Source organism: Schistocerca americana, chromosome 8, assembly GCF_021461395.2.
Source record: "Schistocerca americana isolate TAMUIC-IGC-003095 chromosome 8, iqSchAmer2.1, whole genome shotgun sequence".
Classification (NCBI taxonomy): domain Eukaryota; kingdom Metazoa; phylum Arthropoda; class Insecta; order Orthoptera; family Acrididae; genus Schistocerca; species Schistocerca americana.
Window position 1 is genome coordinate 106,499,714 of NC_060126.1, and position 18,549 is coordinate 106,518,262.

General features: G+C 44.7%; 1 protein-coding gene and 1 pseudogene across 1 annotated transcript in view; one reads left to right on the top strand and one right to left on the bottom strand.

Annotated features, from left to right (window-relative positions):
* LOC124545601 (transmembrane protease serine 9-like) overlaps positions 1-15,585 on the bottom strand; it is a 42,807-nt gene extending 27,222 nt beyond the window's left edge. The window contains exons 1-2 of the mRNA XM_047124549.1: positions 15,307-15,585; positions 2,251-2,477 (exon numbers count right to left, since the gene is read on the bottom strand). Coding sequence (XP_046980505.1) covers positions 2,251-2,477; positions 15,307-15,585 — 506 coding nt within the window. The remainder of the gene's footprint in view (positions 1-2,250; positions 2,478-15,306) is intronic.
* LOC124546130 lies at positions 1,621-1,738 on the top strand (annotated as a pseudogene).
* Positions 15,586-18,549: the final 2,964 nt, after the last annotated feature.

An 18,549-nucleotide genomic window follows, 5' to 3' on the forward strand; every position in this document is an offset into this window, starting at 1 on the left:
CGTTTGGCAGTTACCGGCGTGATATGTGGCTTATGAGCAGTCGCTCGACCATGAAATCCGCCGAACTGTCATAGTACTTGCAGTGCATCCTGATGCAATTTGGAAATCCTCTGTGATGGTCTGGATAGATGTCTGCCTATCACACATTATGACCCTCTTCAACTGTCGGCGGTCTCCGTCAGTCAACAGACAAGGCCGGCTTATGAGCTTTTGTGCTGTAGGTGTCCCTTCATGTTTCCAGTTCACTATCGCATCCGAAACAGTGGACCTACGGACGTTTAGGAGTGTGGAAATCTCGTTTGAAGACGTACGACGCAAGTTACACGCAATTACCTGACCTCGTTCGAAGTCCATGAGTTCCGCGGAGCGCCCCATTCTGCTCTTTTTCGAAGTCTAATGACTACTGTGGTCGCTGATATGGAGTACCTGGCAGCAGGTGGCAGCACAATGCACCTAATATGAAAAACGTATGCTTTTTGGGGTGTCCAGATTCTTTTGATCACATAGTGTATATTTCACACCTGCGAAACATTGCCGAGTTCGCTACCTTTTATAAAAGATCAGTAATGATGAATTTATGTTTGCAGCAATGGCTGGATTATTGATGGTGATATCTAATTAGAAATAAGAACACGTGCGTTTTTCATAAAAATGACAATTATGTGTGTGTTAATTAACGTATACTTGATGAACCTTTAACTGAAATGATGTAGGTCTTCGAACGAAAATTAGTAGCAAATAAAGTGTCCAACACGAAACTGAAATCAGCGATTAACAGCGCCCAGCGCTACCTGTTTTTTCCATCTTTACGCATTTTATGCTTCAAGGAGATGCGCGTACAGGATGCACCACTATTCAACAGTTGTATTACGACAGCCCACGACCAAAAATTCTGGCTTACATATATACGTCAAAACAGTATAAGAGCGTCAGATTCAGTTATCTTAAACCAGAAGATAAACGTTTCAGAATTTTTTTCGCATCTCTGGTGATCTGACCCCATTTTCAAAAAGTCAACAAATTTTACCGAACTTTATCATAGCAATACGTGTGATTTTTGGAATCTAGCTGAATGTTAGATTTAAGGTACCAAAAACACATTTTCTAGACGCCTGTAGCGTAGCGCATACTTGGGAAACCATATAAAAAATAAAAAAATTAAACAAAATCAAACAAACCGTCTGAAATCTGTTTTACTGGTAGATTTAGATAAATTAATGCGTAAAAACCGTTTTTCAGAAGAAAATGTGAGCACCTACCATTTTCCAACCATTAAGAAAATATTAAAATATTTTATCAATCGGTAACTTAGAACTAGTTAAACCTAAGGACATCACAAACATCCATGACCGAGGCAGGATTCGAACCTGCGACCGTAGCGGTCTTGCGGTTCCATACTGCAGCGCCTTTAACCGCACGGCCACTTCGGCCGGCAGTTCGCGGACAAACTCCTGCACCGGCAACACTTTCGCAGTTATGGACGGCTATAGAGGTAATATGGCTCGTTATTTCTACAGGAGACTTCCAACGATATGTTCAGCCCATGCCATGTGGAGTTGCTGATTTACGCCGGGAAAAAGCAGGTCCATCACGATATTAAGAGGATCACATGACTTTCTCGGCAACGGCCTTGCCGCTGTGGATACACCGGTTCCCGCCAGATTACCGAAGTTAAGCGCTGTCGGCCGTGGCTGGCACTTGGAAGGGTGACCATCTGGGCGGCCATGCGCTGTTGCTATTTTTCGGGTTGCACTCAGCTTCGTGATGCCAATTGAGGAGCTACTCGACCGAATCGTAGCGGCTCCGATCAAAGAAAACCATCATAACGACCGGGAGAGCGGTATGCTGACCACGCGCCCCTCCTAGACGCATCCTCAACTGAGGATGACACGACGGTCGGATGGTCCCGATGGGCCACTTGTTTCCTGAAGACGGAGTGCTTTACATGACTTTTTTCACCACAGTGTACAAGCAAAATCTCACTTTACTAGCGGTTAAAAATTAGTCATGCATTATGTCTGCCAGGAAGTGTATATAAATTACAGTCAAGGAACTGTATGCAGGAGGTATTGACTGTCTTTTGCAATCATTTCTGTTGCTTTTGGAGTTCCATATCCCGCCCGTTTATGATATTGGTGACAACTGGTACCACATGAAACAAGACAGTAATGCATTTCAAATAACCAATACATTTACATCAAGCAACAAAATAGGTATCGGATGCGATTTAACGCAGGAGTGTGGACTGACCGGCGCGCCTCAACCTTCTCGGTGTTGCCCCAGCCAGCCACGGTGCAGTTTTCAGCGTGCAGGATCTTCAAGGACATGACGTCGTGCGGCAGCGGCACGGTGTGGACGCGGGGGCCCTCCCTCAGTGGAGACTGCAGCCGGATCATCGCCAGGTCGTAGTCATACGTGCCGCCGACGCGGACCAGGGGGTGCACCACGAACAGGTTCGGCCAACCGCGTTGCGCTTGCTGAACATAAAGTAATGCATAATTGCGCCTTATACTTCAGCCTGTTGAATCATATCGTATTAAGGGATCATCCATGACGTTTGTCGCCTCAATGTACGTGCAATTTTTAACAGACGTTATTACATTTTTGACAGACGTTATTACATTCGGTACCATACCTGGCTATAAAGAACCGATGGGAAGTCTTTCGCTGCTTGTTATCGTAGGAAAAAAGAACGATGAAATTCGTGCTTTGTCTGCCTACTTGGAAAAGAAGTTGTCTTATGTGGATAAATGGCGGCATTTTATATAACTGTTGTAGGCATTATGCAACTTCATGTAGAAAAATTAATGTGAACGTCGAACATCCTTTGTCAAAAGACTAATGAACTTGCTTCAGTCAAACAGATTATTGTTATACAAATAAATCAAAAGATACAAGTGACATGTATATTACAACCCAGTCAACAGTGGTCAGTGTGTAGCCTGAAACAGACGGGTGATGACTATAGATATAATAATAATGGTGCATCAGCACGAAAGAGAGAAGGTAATGCTTGTTATGTCCGAAGCACTCGCTAAGCTGCAAGTGTTCCAGGGATCGTGCCCAACTATGAGCACCTCCGGTGACAAGGTAGCTCTTCACTAGGTACAAGTTTGTCGGATTTGAGACGTCCCAGCTGGAGACATGTCATTACCGTCAGTTCTGTCTCACTATAATCTCAACGTATTCTTCAACAACCACTAAACAGCGCGACACTGGAACGCTAGGCGATGAAACGTATGATTCATGCCCGGCTGGTATGACGGCTCGAGTCTCGTAATTTACTGCCGAATGCAAAATGTGGCCGTGTTTTTCGATTTGGAGAAGGCTTACGATACCTGCTGGAGGACTGGTATCCTTCGCACTCTTTACACGTGGTGTGCTTCCGTGGCCGCCTGCGCCACTCCCTTCGGGTATTTTTCAAAGACCGAGTTTTCAAGGTGCGTGTTGATTCTGCCTTGTCGGACACGTTTGTTCAGGAAAACGGTGTGCCTCAGGGTTCTGCCTGAGCGTTGTCCTCCTTGCTATCGCCATTAACCCTGTAATGCCCTGTCTCCCGCCGGCATCTCCAGCTCCCTTTTTGTTGACGATTTTGCCATTTATTGCAGTTCTCCACAGGCGTGACTCACTGAGCGGCGTCTTCAGCGATGTCTTGATCGTCTTTACTCCTGGAGCACCGACAATGGCTTTCACTTTTCCACGGACAAAACCCCCTGCATGAATTTCTGGCTGCGCAATTGATTCCTCCCACCATCTTTACATCTTGGGCCTGTTGCCCTTCCGTTTGTTGAAACCACAAAATTCCTGGAGCTCATGCTCGATAGGAAACTATATTGGTCCTCCCATGTGTCTTACCTGGCAGCCCGCAGTACGCGGTCCCTCAATGTCCTACGTGTCCTCAATGGTACTTCCTGGAGTGCCGATCGAACCACATTCCTCCGTTTGTACCGGTCCCTACTCCGTTCGAAACTCGACTATGGGTGCTTTGTTTATGCGTCTACACGTCCATCCATCTTAAGTGTCTCAACACTATCCACCATCATGGCATCCGTCTGGCCACAGGCGCCTTTTACACGAGCCTAGTTGAGACTCTGTATGCTGAAGCTGCTGAACCACCATTGCCCCACTGCCGCGACTCAGCAGGTATACATTCTGTTTGTCCGTCATGCGTGGCCACCCATCCTATGCCTCCTTCTTAGATGATTCCTTTGATCGTCAGTATGGGGCGCGTCCCTCTTCTCTGTTACCTCCTGAAGTCCGCTTTCGGCACTTGTTACAGCGGCTTAACTTCACACTATATGCATCTTTCACGGTGGGTGCGAATTCTTCACCAACTTGGCTTCGTGAAGCGGCCCATGTTAACCTTGGCCTTCATTCGTTTCCTACGGACACTACTCCAGCCTCGGTCTATCGCCTTCAGTTTCACGAACTTCACATGGAACTTCGTGGTAGTACCTCCGTATACAGTGTTGGCTCTCGGAAAGACCGTGGGGTCGGGTTTGCCTTCTTAATTGCCACCCGTCTCTTTCGATATCGGCTTCCGGCACACTCGGTATTTACAGCCGAGCTCTTCGTCCTGTATCAGACCACGGAGTACATCCGGCGACACAGCCTTTTCGATTGTGTCCTCTGCTCCGACTCTCTCAGCGCCCTTCAAAGTCTATGTGCGCTGTACACCGCCCATCCCTTAGTGCAGCGGGTCCAGGAAAACGGTCACTTGCTCTCTCTTGGTGGAGCCAGTGTGAAGTTTCTGTGGGTTCCTGGTTATGTCGGTCTGCCAGGAAACGAGGCTGCTGACGCTGCTGCCAAGGCTGCAGTCCTCGTACCTCAGCCCGCGAGTTCCTACATTCCCCCCTATGATCTCTGCGTTGCCGTCTGTCAGGATGTGGTGTCCCTTTGGCATCGCCAGTGGTCATCGCTTCATGGAAATAAGCTCCGGCTTATTAAGCCTCTGCCAGTGGCTTGGTTATCTCCTCTCGGCCCTCCCGCCGGGAGGAGGTCATTTTAAGTGTGGCAGCGTATTGGTCACTGCCTTTTTAGCCATCGTCATTTGATAAGTGGCGCTACCCCTACACTTTGTACACATTGCGCCCAAGTCTTAACTGTCCGTCACTTCCTGACGGACTGTCCATTTTTAACCATTTACGTTTTCGCTTGGGTTTACCGTCTGAGTTATCGGACGTTTTAGCAAATGACGCGCGGCCTGTCGACCGCGTTCTTCTTTTTACCCGCAAAGCAATATGGCGAAAGCCATTTAATTTTTAGTTTTGTACCTCCGTTTCTGTGTGGTGTCTTTCTTTAGCCCTTTTTCCAAGTACCTGTTTTTAGCTGTCTTCTATTATGTTCACTGAGACTGACGTATAGTCGTTTTTTAACTCCTTGCTGTCTTCGTGTTCTATAGTTTTGACTTGGGCGTGTATGACCCTAGTTGTATTATACGCCCTAAAGCAAAAACAAAACAAACAAGCTGGAACGTTGCACGTCAATGGAAATGGACTTCTTGGAGTAATTTCCTTCGTCCGTTATTTCATTGTCACATTAAGCTCTGGTTATTCTTTTGGGACCACTGCAAGCCGCGACAGAGCTACGGTATATGTTATAGAAAACGGGGCCGTTGGCTTACCCTCATGCATCCGTCAGTCATCTATTATGGTAAGCTCTGTGTACAAGTTTTTTTTAGTTTTAGTTTCAGTTTTAGTTATGTCATGTTCCGTAGATCATTTTCCCGATTATTTTATCGATATGATGTGGAACAAGTCAGATTACAGGATATATATACACACATGAATAGTGCTAATATTAATATTACTGAAATTTTTAGTTCTACACATGCAACTACATAAAGAGGTACATTTTTTTTACCATTCCTGAAACAAAAGCTCTTCCATTGAGTAGAAGGAGTTGTTCAAAAGAAATAATTTTAAGCTAGATTTAAAACTTGATCTACTATCTGCCAGACACTTTATGTTGTTGGGCAAATGATCAAAGATTTTTGTTGCTGAACAATGTACTCCTTTTTGAGTAACTGACAGCTTCAATAACGGGTAGGAAAGGTCATTTTTCCCTCTAGTGTTGTGCGTATGAACATCACTGTTCTTCGCGAAATGAGATGGATTATTTGTAACGAATTCCATTAGTGAATATATGTGCTCTGATGGTGAAGTTAAAATACCTAACTCCTTGAAAATGTGCCTACATGACGTCCTTGGGTGAACACCAATTATTCTCACTGCTCTCTTTTGTGCAATCAATATTTTATGTGTAAGTGGTGAGTTACCCCAGAAAACTATTCCATAAGACATTATTGAGTGGAAATATGCAAAGTACGTTAGAAGGCTGATCTGTTTGTTACCAAGACTAGCGATTATACGAAGAGCGAAAGAAGCTGAACTTAGTTGTTTGAGAAGCTCAGTAACATGCTTCTTCCAGTTCAAGTTGTGATCAATGTGAACACCCAAAAATTTGGAGAAATCTCCCCTGTTAACTGAGCCCTGTTCATGTTGCTGTTGTTGTTGTTTTCAATCCTGCGACTGGTTTGATGCAGCTCTCCATGCTACTCTATCCTGTGCAAGCTTCTTCATCTCCCAGTACTTACTGCAACCTACATCCTTCTGAATCTGCTTAGTGTATTCATATCTTGGTCTCCCTCTACGATTTTTACCCTCCACGTTGCCCACCAATGCTAAATTTGTGATCCCCTGATGCCTCAGAACGTATCCTACCAACCGGTTCCTTCTTCTTGTCAAGTTGTGCCACGAACTTCTCTTCTCCCCAATTCTATTCAATACCTCCTCATTAGTTATGTGATCTACCCATCTAATCTTCAGCATTCTTCTGTAGCACCACATTTCGAAACCTTCTATTCTCATCTTGTCTAAACCATTTATCGACCATGTTTCACTTACATACATGGCTACACTCCATACAAATACTTTCGGAAACGACTTCCTGACACTTAAATCTATACTCGATGTTAACAAATTTCTCTTCATCAGGAACGCTTTCCTTGCCATTGCCAGTCTACATTTTATATCCTCTCTACTTCGACCATCATCAGTTATTTTGCTCCCCAAATAGCAAAACTCCTTTACTACTTTAAGAGTCTCATTTCCTAATCTAATTCCCTCAGCATCACCCGACTTAATTCGACTACATTCCATTATCCTTGTTTTGCTTTTGTTGATGTTCATCTTATATCCTCCTTTCAAGACACTGTCCATTCCGTTCAACTGCTCTTCCAAGTCCTTTGCTGTCTCTGACAGAATTACAATGTCATCGGTGAACCTCAACGTTTTTATTTCTTCTCCATGGACTTTAATGCCTACTCCGAATTTTTCTTTTGTTTCCTTTACTGCTTGCTCAATATAGGGATTGAATAACATCGGGGACAGGCTACAATCCTGTCTCTCTCCCTTCCCAACCGCTGCTTCCCTTTCATGCCCCTCGACTCTTATAACTGCCATCTGGTTTCTGTACAAATTGTAAATAGGCTTTCGCTCCCTGTATTTTACCCCTGCCACCTTTAGAATTTGAAAGAGAGTATTCCAGTCAACATTGTCAATAGCTTTCTCTAAGTCTACAAATGCTAGAAACGTAGGTTTGCCTTTCTTTAATCTAGCTTCTAAGATAAGTCGTTGGGTCAGTTTTGCCTCACGTGTTCCAACATTTCTACGGAATCCAAACTGATCTTCGCCGAGGTCGGCTTCTACCAGTTTTTCCATTCGTCTGTAAAGAATTCGCGTTAGTATTTTGCAGCTGTGACTTATTAAACTGATAGTTCGGTAATTTTCACATCTGTCAACACCTGCTTTCTTTGGAATTGGAATTGTTATATTCTTCTTGAAGTCTGAGGGAATTTCGCCTGTCTGATACATCTTGCTCACCAGATGGTAGATTTTTGTCAGGACTGGCTCTCCCAAGGCCGTCAGTAGTTCCAATGGAATGTTGTCTACTCCCGGGGCCTTGTTTCGACTCAGGTCTTTCAGTGCTCTGTCAAACTCTTCACGCGGTATCATATCTCCCATTTGATCTTCGTCTACCTCCTCTTCCATTTCCATAATATTGTCCTCAAGTACATCTCCCTTGTATAGACCCTCTATGTACTCCTTCCACCTTTCTGCTTTCCCTTCTTTGCTTAGAACTGGGTTTCCACCTGAGCTCCTGATATTCATACAAGTGGCTCTCTTTTCCCCAAAGGTCTCTTTAATTTTCCTGTAGGCCCTGTTCATATGCTACATCAATTATCGGTATGACTCTATTCGGTGTACAGAACTGGATATAGTGAGTTTTTTCAAAATTAAGGGAGAGTCCATTTTCTGAGAACCACTTAATAATCACAGACCACTGCACAGCGCGACGATGGAAAGCTGCGTGACAGTGGGAATCTCTTATAACCTCGTCGATGAGCTCTCCAAACCCCCAGCCCCCACCCTCGCCCCCACCCCTTCGTGATTCGTAAGGGGCGGTGCGAAGGGATCGTGTAACGTTGTGAAACAGTCTGCAGTCCCTTCCTGTGACGCAGTGGGGTAGATAGAGTGGAGAATCACATAATCGCTCTTCACTTTCCAGAATTATCAAAGAGGGGACTGCAGGACCACAGTCCAGCGTTCTACCTTACATCGCGCTTTAATCCTCTACTCCCGCCCTCTGCACCATGTTACATTCCCAGAACACAATTTATCCCTCGATACCGCTGAACCACAGTTAGACGTGGTACACACATGTCCTATTTGTTGTCATATTTTTCCTGTCTTTTGTGATGCCTGATGCTCCGATTGTGGTCCTTTTTGATGCGACCTCTGTACACCGACAACCCCGTTTGCAGGGCACCTTCGGCCTGGAATCTCATTGACTGGAGTGATGGGTCCCGCTTTGAAGTGAGCCCCGATGACTAGCAAAGACGTGTCTGGAGACGCTCCAGGCAGCGATGGGTTACGAAACTGACAGTCGGCCGCCATAAGGTCCGTCAACCAGAATTGATACTCTGGGGTGCCATTTCTTTTCATATGAGGACCACTCTGGTTGTCATCCGTTGCTCCCTTACAGTACAGGGGAACATCGACGATATTCTCTGCCCCGTACGGTTGTCCTACGTAGCAGCCCTTGCACGACTTACATTTCAGCAAGATAACGGCGGCCCGCGCACAGCGAGAGTTTGTTCTGCTTGTCTTCGCTCTTGTCAAACCCTGTGTTGGTCAGTAAGGTCGCCGGATCTCTCTCCAACTGAGTGGGTTTTAAGCACTACGGGCAGGGCCCTACAGGCTGCTCGGTATTTTGACGATCTGAAGCTCCAATTGGACAGAATTTGGCACGATATCCATCAAGGGGACATCTAACAGCTCTGTCATCAACGGCAAGCCGAATAATTGCTTGCATAAGGGCCAGATGAGAACCGAAGCGTTATTGACTTGTGCAGTTTGTGAAACTTTTTCTCTTGATTAAGTCAGTAGACGGCTCATTCAAGTCTTCTATGTTGCGTGTGGCGTTAAAACGACGTCACGTTTGCAGGGAGTCTTGTGAGAGGAGCGTTAATCCTGGACTAGGCGCAGCGGTTACTGCATTATTGTTGGAGTAGAGGTGTTACCACGGCAACAGAGCCACGCCCAGGCTCATAATAACTTGTCTGCCAGTACATACACATCAGATCTTTCGATTTCTGTCACATCCGGATAATTCCTTCGTGGTGCATAATTTTCATTCACCTTAGAATATCAATATAATCTCTACTAGTTTCTCTAACAATAACTTAAGCTGCGCTTTTGATTCAATCCTAACCACACTCTCGTTAACGACAATATCGTATTTGGAATAAAGAGCATAGTTTACAGACACCATAATTTACATCAGTTATCAAGACAACCACGGATTACATTTAATAGCAGGCTGCTTAGATCCTTCACATTGTAAATTCACGACGTCACGGCAGATGGGTGTAATCTACAAGTTGGCTGCAGAGCACGTACGACTGGTGTTAAATAAGAAAGGCAATGTATTGCTTCAGCCGCTATAGTTTCATGAAGGTCCGAGAGATGGTTGTGCAATACGTAGCCTTCAAAATGGCGTCTGTAGCGGAGGTGCGTTCCAAGCAGAGACCTGTCATTGCGTTTCTTATGGCGGAAAAGAAGAGTATCGTAGATGTTGAAGTCTGTCTACGGAGTCCTGGCAGTGAACAAAAGCGCGGTGAGTCGTTGGGCGAGGCGTCTGAAAACATCGTAACAAGGTCGTGCAAACGTGTCTGTGTGCCTTCCGTACACAGATGTGACTCCTGATGTTGGAACGTGCGGACGCTTTCATTTGAGGTGATCGACGGATCAGAATCAAACACGTCGCTGTACATCAGGACGTCTCTGTAAGTGGTGCTGACACACTCGTCCTCCAGTCGGGGTACTCAAAGTTTTTCGCACGCTAGGTTCCTCGCCGTCTAATAGAAGACCATAAAGTGCAACAAAGGACCGTTTGTGAGGATTTCCTTGCACATTACGAGACTGATCATGACAATTTATTGTCGGAACTCGTCAGAGGTGATGAAATATGGGTTCATCACTTCGAACTGGAAAGAAAACAGCAGTCCACTGAGTTGCGCCACTCTACCTCTCCTCTCCCCTGAGCCGGTAAAGTCAAGGCGACGGTCTTCTAGCACATCCGTTACTCTATTTGTGTCTTTCCTCATCATACAACGATCAATTCTGAAGTGAATCGTGCTACCCTCAGGACACTGAAGAAGCGACTTCAATGTGTTCGTCTCCTCAAAAATGGGACGAACTTCTCCTTCTCCATAACAGTGCAAGCCCTCAACTCCCGAGAGGAGTTCACAAAAGTTCGCTGGACTGTTCTTCCTGGACAATCCTTCAGCCCAGATCTCGCACCTTCCATCTGTTTGGGTCAATAAAGGATACGTTCTGAGGGAAGCAGTATGTTGACAGTGGGGAAGTTATTAATGCAATAAGGCGTTGGCTCCGACATCGATGGGGGCATACAGGCTCTCCCAAGTAGATGGCGTGAAGCAGTCGCTTTGACCGGAGATTATGTTGAAAAATAGGATTTTGCAGCCAAACGAGTGGGGAATAATATGGTGTATTGGAATCCAGAATGGAGGTAATTTCCAAGAATGATTTCCTATCGAAGTCGCGGGGTCCAAACGATGGCCGGCCGCGTTGGCAGGGCGGTTCTAGGTGCCTCAGTCCGGAACCGCGAGACTGCTACGGCCTTAGGTTCGAATCGTGCCTCGGGCATGGATGTGTGTGATGTCCTTAGGTTAGTTAGGTTTAAGTAGTTGTACGTTCTAGGGGACTGATGACCCCAGATGTTAAGTCACGTAGTGCTCAGAGCCATTTGAACCATCCAAACGATGCATATCGAACGTGCGATTGTAAATCGATCATGCGACTGGTGGCGGACGTTATGATCAATTATTTGTGATCGTCATTTTTAGCTGTTTTTCGTCGTTCCCTTAGTTGCTCTAAGTTACATACCTCCACGAATTATTTGTGAGTCGCTAGGGAAACCCAGACGATGTATGTCGGTAGTGAGTGAGATGTCTGGTGTTCTTGACGTATCTTCGCCGGATTCTCTCACATGGAAAAATCTAATTCCACGCTTACCCAAGGTAGAAAATTGTTTCACTTTTTATTGTAAATATGGAATACCACCGGACGAGGAAAGAAGGAACCGCATAGACTGTGGTGGTGGGAAGTGTGTAAAGCTTTGTAAGAAGAGTTTCGATGCTGAAATGCAGTTACAATTTCATTGCGGACAGTGCGAAAAATGAGCGAGTATCAGGAAGAATACATATTTCGACTCTTCCAAATTATCCATGCAGACCAGCGTAATTCTTCTATCCTGCTGGATTAGAGACTGCACATTGCAAGTAACAGCATCGGAAACTAACTTCTTTGCTACTACTGTGTGCGACTATTTCAGGTTTTGCAGAGAAATGTGTTGTGTGGTAGTGACGAACGACAGTGTACCTATTGGTGGATCGAGTAAAGTTGTTGAAGTGGACAAGTCTCACACAGAAAGCAGGAAGAAGCAGAGAGGACGACCTTAAAAGAGTGAAATCGATCATATTTGGGAAGTCGGTGGAATAGAACCAGAGTCCCGGAAGTGTTTCGTTGTCGCAGTATTGTCCAGAGATAAGGTCACTTTAGTGGATCTGATAAAGCAAAAAACTGGTTCAAATGGCTCTGAGCACTATGCGACTTCACTTCTGAGGTTATCAGTCGCCTAGAACTTAGAACTAATTAAACCTAACTAACATAAGGACATCACACACATCCATGCCTGAGGCAGGATTCGAACCTGCGACCGTAGCGGTCGGTCGGCTCCAGACTGTAGCGCCTAGAACCGCAAGGCCACTCCGGCCGGCTCTGATAAAGCACTTCATACTGCCTGGTAGTAAAGTCACTACGAGTTTCAGTCCTACAAGACACTCAAAGCAGAAGGATTCGACCACGAGTTCTACATCTACATATACAGTCATACTCCGCAAGACACCTGACGGTGTGTGGTGGAGGGTACTTTGAGTACCTCTATCGGTTCTTCCTTCTATTCCAGTCTCGTATTGTTCGTGGAAAGAAAGATTGTCGGTATGCCTCTGTGTGGGCTCTAATCTCTCTGATTTTATCCTCATGGTCTCTTCGCGAGATATACGTAGGAGGGAGCAATATATTGCTTGACTCCTGGGTGAAGGTATGTTCTCGAAACTTCAACAAAAGCCCGTGTCGAGCTACTGAGAGTCTCTCTTGCTGAGTGTTCCACTGGAGTTTATCTATCATCTCCGTAACACTTTCGCGATTACTAAAGGATCCTGTGACGTTCGTCAACCACTCTGTATAGTTCATGTCTTCCGATGACCCCAGTGTAGACACTCAGAATATTGAGCTGCTATGGAAATCTGTGAAGTCTTCCATTAAAAGAGAAGGGCGACCAGGACAAGGAGACGAACTGTACTTGTTTCAGTACCTCTATTTCCACAAGTTGCGTTTGCAGGGAAAAGTTAATCCAAGTGACACGCTACCCATATTCTTGCGTGATACTGGCAGAGTTTACCCAGGCTACCGCAAAAAGGGAATTGTTCCCGTAGCGTGCAGATCACATGGACTTTCACATGACGACGACACCGACGACGAGTAAGGTAAGTTCAAATGGCTCTGAGCACTATGGGATTTAACATCTGTGGTCATCAGTCCCCTAGGACTTAGAACTACTTAAACCTAACTAACCTAAGGACATCACACACATCCATGCCCGAAGCAGGATTCGAACCTGCGACCGTAGCAGTTGCGCGGTTCCGGACTGAGCGCCTAGAACCGCTAGACCACCGCTGCCGGCAGTAAGGTAAGTCGTCTCCTTTGTAATTACAAGTATTTTTGTAGCGCTCTTCTTTCGAAAGGGTCTAGTGAAGCAGGGGATACAACCCGTTGGCTTTGACCAATGACGTCATACATTAGTCATAGATAGTAATGTCTTCACTTCGAGGCGTAGATAATAAAAGATAAGCGCTATTATTGTACATTAAAATAACCGAATGTGGTTCGAAAAGCGATAGCTCCGTATTGGTTAAAATATTATTGAGCAAGATACAAATGTCGCGTATAGCTATACATCTCAAGTAAAGAATGGGATATTAGCGTCCAAGGCGACAAAAAAAATTTACCCCATAGTGAAGTACGGGATACAAATAGTACATGTGTCGTCTTATTGCCTCTTCGTGTAGTTCAACTGAGGTACAGGTTGCAAATGTAGCGTACGTCTATTCCCACCTTTTCGTTAGCAGTGTACATATGTAGAGGTCAACAGAAGTATGGTATACAAATATTACGTACGTAGCTCCTTCTGTCATCAGTAGTACTTATATGCACGTAATAATAGACTGCCAGTAATAGCGGAGACGAAATAAACAACACATCTACAACCTGTATCCCGTGTTTCATTTAGCGTTTACTGAAGCAGAGGATACATCGTTCAAGTGAACAGCAAGACAGTAAAGCTAGTGCAAACGAAGAAATCGACGTACGCTAAACTTGTATCCCGTACTGCAGTCAAGCAATACAGTACGAATGAGTTTCGAGATACAACTGATATACATGTGACGTGATGTATTCTTTGCTACTAATATGTTTCATTCATTTTTTCCATTGTATTTTGCGGAGAAATAATAAGATACAAACATGCGATATCATGAAGGTGAAAATACTACTGGCCCTTATATATGTGAACTATAGTTTTTGTCTCTTGCGTTTCTTTGCTTCTGAACATTCTTCTCAGCTCTTTCATCTTTGTAACAAATGCTCCCTGGCCAATTCTGACGTCATCGGTCAAAGCCGACGGTTTGTATCCCCTGCTTCACTAGACCCGTCGTAGCTGTAGTGACCAATGTAAACATACGCACCACGCCCGCCACCAGAGTTGCATGATCGATTTACAATCGCACGTTCAATATGCATCATTTGGACCCAACGACTTCGATAGGCGGTAATTACCAAGCATGACTGCCTATCGAAGTTGCGGTGTCCAAACGACACATATCGAACGTGTCGTCGTAAATCGATCATGCGACTCTGGTGGCGGGCGTTATGAGTATGTTTACGGTGGTCGCTACAGCAACGACGAAAGAACAGCGTTACAAAAATACTTTCAACAAAGGTGACGACTTACCTTACTCGCCGTCGGTGTTGGAAACTTGTGGAAGTCCATTACGTGGTATGGATGGATGATTTGGAAGAGTCGAAAGCTTTATTCTTCCTGATACTCGTTAGTTTCCCGCACTGTCCACAATGAAATTGTAAACGGTATTTCAGCATCGAAACTGTTCTTACGAAGTTTTACACACTTCGCACCGCCACAGTCTACACAGTCCCTTCTTTCCTCGTCCAGTAGAACTCCATATTTGCGACAAAAAGTCGAACAATTTTCTACGCTGGATAAACATGGAATTACATGTTTCCATGTGAGAGAATCCATCGAAGAAACGTCAAGAACACCAGACATCCCACTCACTAACCACATAAATCGTCTGGGATTCCGTAGCAATTCACAAATAATTCGCGGAGGTATGTAATTTAGAGCAACTAAGGGAAAGACGGGAAACAGATAAAAATGACCATCACAAATAACTGATCACAATGCCCGCCACCAGAGTCGCATGATGGATTTACGATCGCACGTTCGATATGCATCGTTTGGACCCCGCGACTTCAATAGGCAATCATTCTTGGATATTACCAGAATGGAAGCAACTTGCTTTCAGAAAAAAAACATGTTTCATTACACGTCCCTCGTACAAGGATGTGGAGTAGGGGTACACACCTTCATGTTGTCATCGTAAGTGAGGTTGGTGACGCCGGCGAGGACGGTGTATTCGCTCGGGTAGCTGGGAACTGCCGAGAAGACGCAGTGCGCCGCGGTGACCAGCCAGCTGTACGTGACGATGTTGGCCACGCAGCTGTGCCCCGTCTGGCGCCTCTGCAGCGACGCGAGGAAAGGGAAGTCCCTGATGTCAGCCACCTCGCCGCCCACGATGCGGCTGCCCTGCGTCCGCGCGGCCACCCACACTAAAACCACCACCACCACCACTCGCGCACCCATCCTCCGTCCGACCAATGCCTGGGCGTGGCGCTGTTACCCCGGTAACACCTCTTCTCCAATAATAATGCAGTAACCGCTGCGCCTAGTCCAGGAGTAACGCTCCTCTCACAAGACTCCCTGCAAAAATGACGTCGTTTTAACGCCACACGCAACACCGAAGACTGAATGAGCCGTCTACTGACTTTCGTGGTCATCACAACAAGCGAGGTGAACATGACGTCGAAAACACAATAACATTTTTCTGGATAAATTCTAGTGTCCGATCCGATACTACCCGTCAGCTTTGACCAATGACGTCATACGTGAGGCAAAGATGCTGCAACGGACGATCTATGAATGGAACGGGTCGTACTCGTAAACAAACGAATGTAGCATACCATAAAATATTACATTTAACGCGACTATTATTTAGGTGCGAATTTCATTTAAATGAGTTGAAGATGACTGAAATAAATAAGAACACGAGAGCAATTACCAGTGCATATATTATATTATATTTTCCACATGTACCTGAGTCGAAACAAGGCCCCGGGAGTAGACAACATTCCATTAGAACTACTGACAGCCTTTGGAGAGCCAGTCCTGACAAAACTCTACCATCTGGTGAGCAAGATATGTGAGACAGGCGAAATACCCTCAGACTTCAAGAAGAATATAATAATTCCAATCCCAAAGAAAGTAGGTGTTGACAGATGTGAAAATTACCGAACTATCAGTTTAATAAGTCACGGCTGCAAAATACTAACGCGAATTCTTTACAGACGAATGGAAAAACTAGTAGGAGCCGACCTTGGGGAAGATCAGTTTGGATTCCGTAGAAATATCGGAACACGTGAGGCAATACTGACCCTACGACTTATCTTAGAAGCTAGATTAAAGAAAGGCAAACCTACGCTCCTAGCATTCGTAGACTTAGAGAAAGCTTTTGACAATGTTGACTGGAATCCTCTTTTTCAAATTCTGAAGGTGGCAGGGGTAAAATACAGGGAGCGAAAAGATATTTACAATTTGTACAGAAACCAGATGGCAGTTATAAGAGTCGAGGGACATCAAAGGGAAGCAGCGGTTGGGAAGGGAGAGATACAGGGTTGTAGCCTCTCCCCGACGTTATTAAATCCCTATATTGAGCAAGCAGTGAAGGAAACAAAAGAAAAATTCGGAGTAGGTATTAAAATCCATGGAGAAGAAATAAAAACTTTGAGGTTCGCCGATGACATTGTAATTCTGTCAGAGACGGTAAAGGACTTGGAAGGGCAGTTGAACGGAATGGATAGTGTCTTGAATGCAGGATATAAGATGAACATCAACAAAAGCAAAACAAGGATAATGGAATGTAGTCGAATTAAGTCGAGTGATGCTGAGGGAATTAGATTAGGAAATGAGACACTTAAAGCAGTAAAGGAGTTTTGCTATTTGGGGAGCAAAATAACTGATGATGGTCGAAGTAGAGAGGATATAAAATGTAGACTGGCAATGGCAAGGAAAGCATTTCTGAAGAAGAGAAATTTGTTCACATCGAGTATAGATTTAAGCGTCAGGAAGTCGTTTCTGAAAGTATTTCTATGGAGTGTGGCCATGTACGGAAGTGAAACATGGACGATAAATAGTTTAGACGAGAAGAGAGTTGAAGCTTTCGAAATGTGGTGCTACAGAGGAATGCTGAAGATTAGATGGGTAGATCACATAACTAATGGGGAGGTACTGAATAGGATTGGGGAGAAGAGAAGTTTGTGCCACAACTTGACAAGAAGAAGGGATCGGTTGGTAGGACATGTTCTGAGGCAACAAGAGATAACAAATTTAGCATTGGAGGGCAGTGTGGAGGGTAAAAATCGTAGAGGAAGACCAAGAGATGAAAACAGTAAGCAGATTCAGAAGGATGTAGGTTGCAGTAGGTACTGGGAGATGAAGGAGCTTGCCCAGGATAGAGTAGCATGGAGAGCTGCATCAAACCAGTGTCAGGACTGAAGACTACAACAACAACACTGCAAAAACGATATAAATAATGAACCGCCGAATAGCTGGAATTGGTAATTAGAAGCAACCTATGTAGGAGGCCATTTCTAGTTACAGATTCCAATATTACTGTTTGTTGCGCAAAAATCTTATAACATATCAGAAACGTGCTTAAAAATGATCTTGTTAGAGAACTACAGAATAGGACTAGAGTTTCAAAAAACGAAAATCTTTACACACATTACAGCACACGTAAAGAAATAAAACGCAAAAATGATCAAACCTTGTACGGATAACTATACTACACGAAAGTGACACCAGCTACAGTAGCTCCAAGTAACACTCAGTAAAATCGATACATCAGGAGTGATAGCCTAAATATGAGAGCTGTAGCAGGAACATCGAAAAGAAAAACATAAAAATGGCTACATAAAAAGAAACTTACCGCATATGAACTTCCAAATGCGTCAAAGATCGAGGCTGACAAGAACGAAATAAGAACATAACAAGAAATAATAATGTTAGAAGGTCAAACTTTAAGGGAAGAAGCAAATTCCAGAATAACTAATGAAAAAAATAATAAGAAACACAAAATGTCAGGCACGAAAGAGGTACCACCCAAATCAGTTCTTCCCTACCACCCGCCCTCAATCAAACGCAAAATTTTAAAATAATAAAAAAAATGAAACCACGAGTCAATCACATAAACCCTCCGGCAAAGGCACAGCAATACCCCTCGACCCACAATTGAACCAGAAAATGTTAAAACGACAGAAAAACCTCCCTCCAGTGAAACCAAAAAAGTAGCACTCGCACCATACAGTAACACAGGAAAACGCAACGAAACAAGAAAAAAATATCAGACCCACCAATACCTAACAAAACGAAGCTTGTACATTTTGATGACAACTTTCATAATCTAAATGGCCTTGCAACACTGAAATCCTTCTCTTTCCCCGCGCGACAACAGATTTTACAGCCCCCCGATAGTATTAGTACGTGTTACCA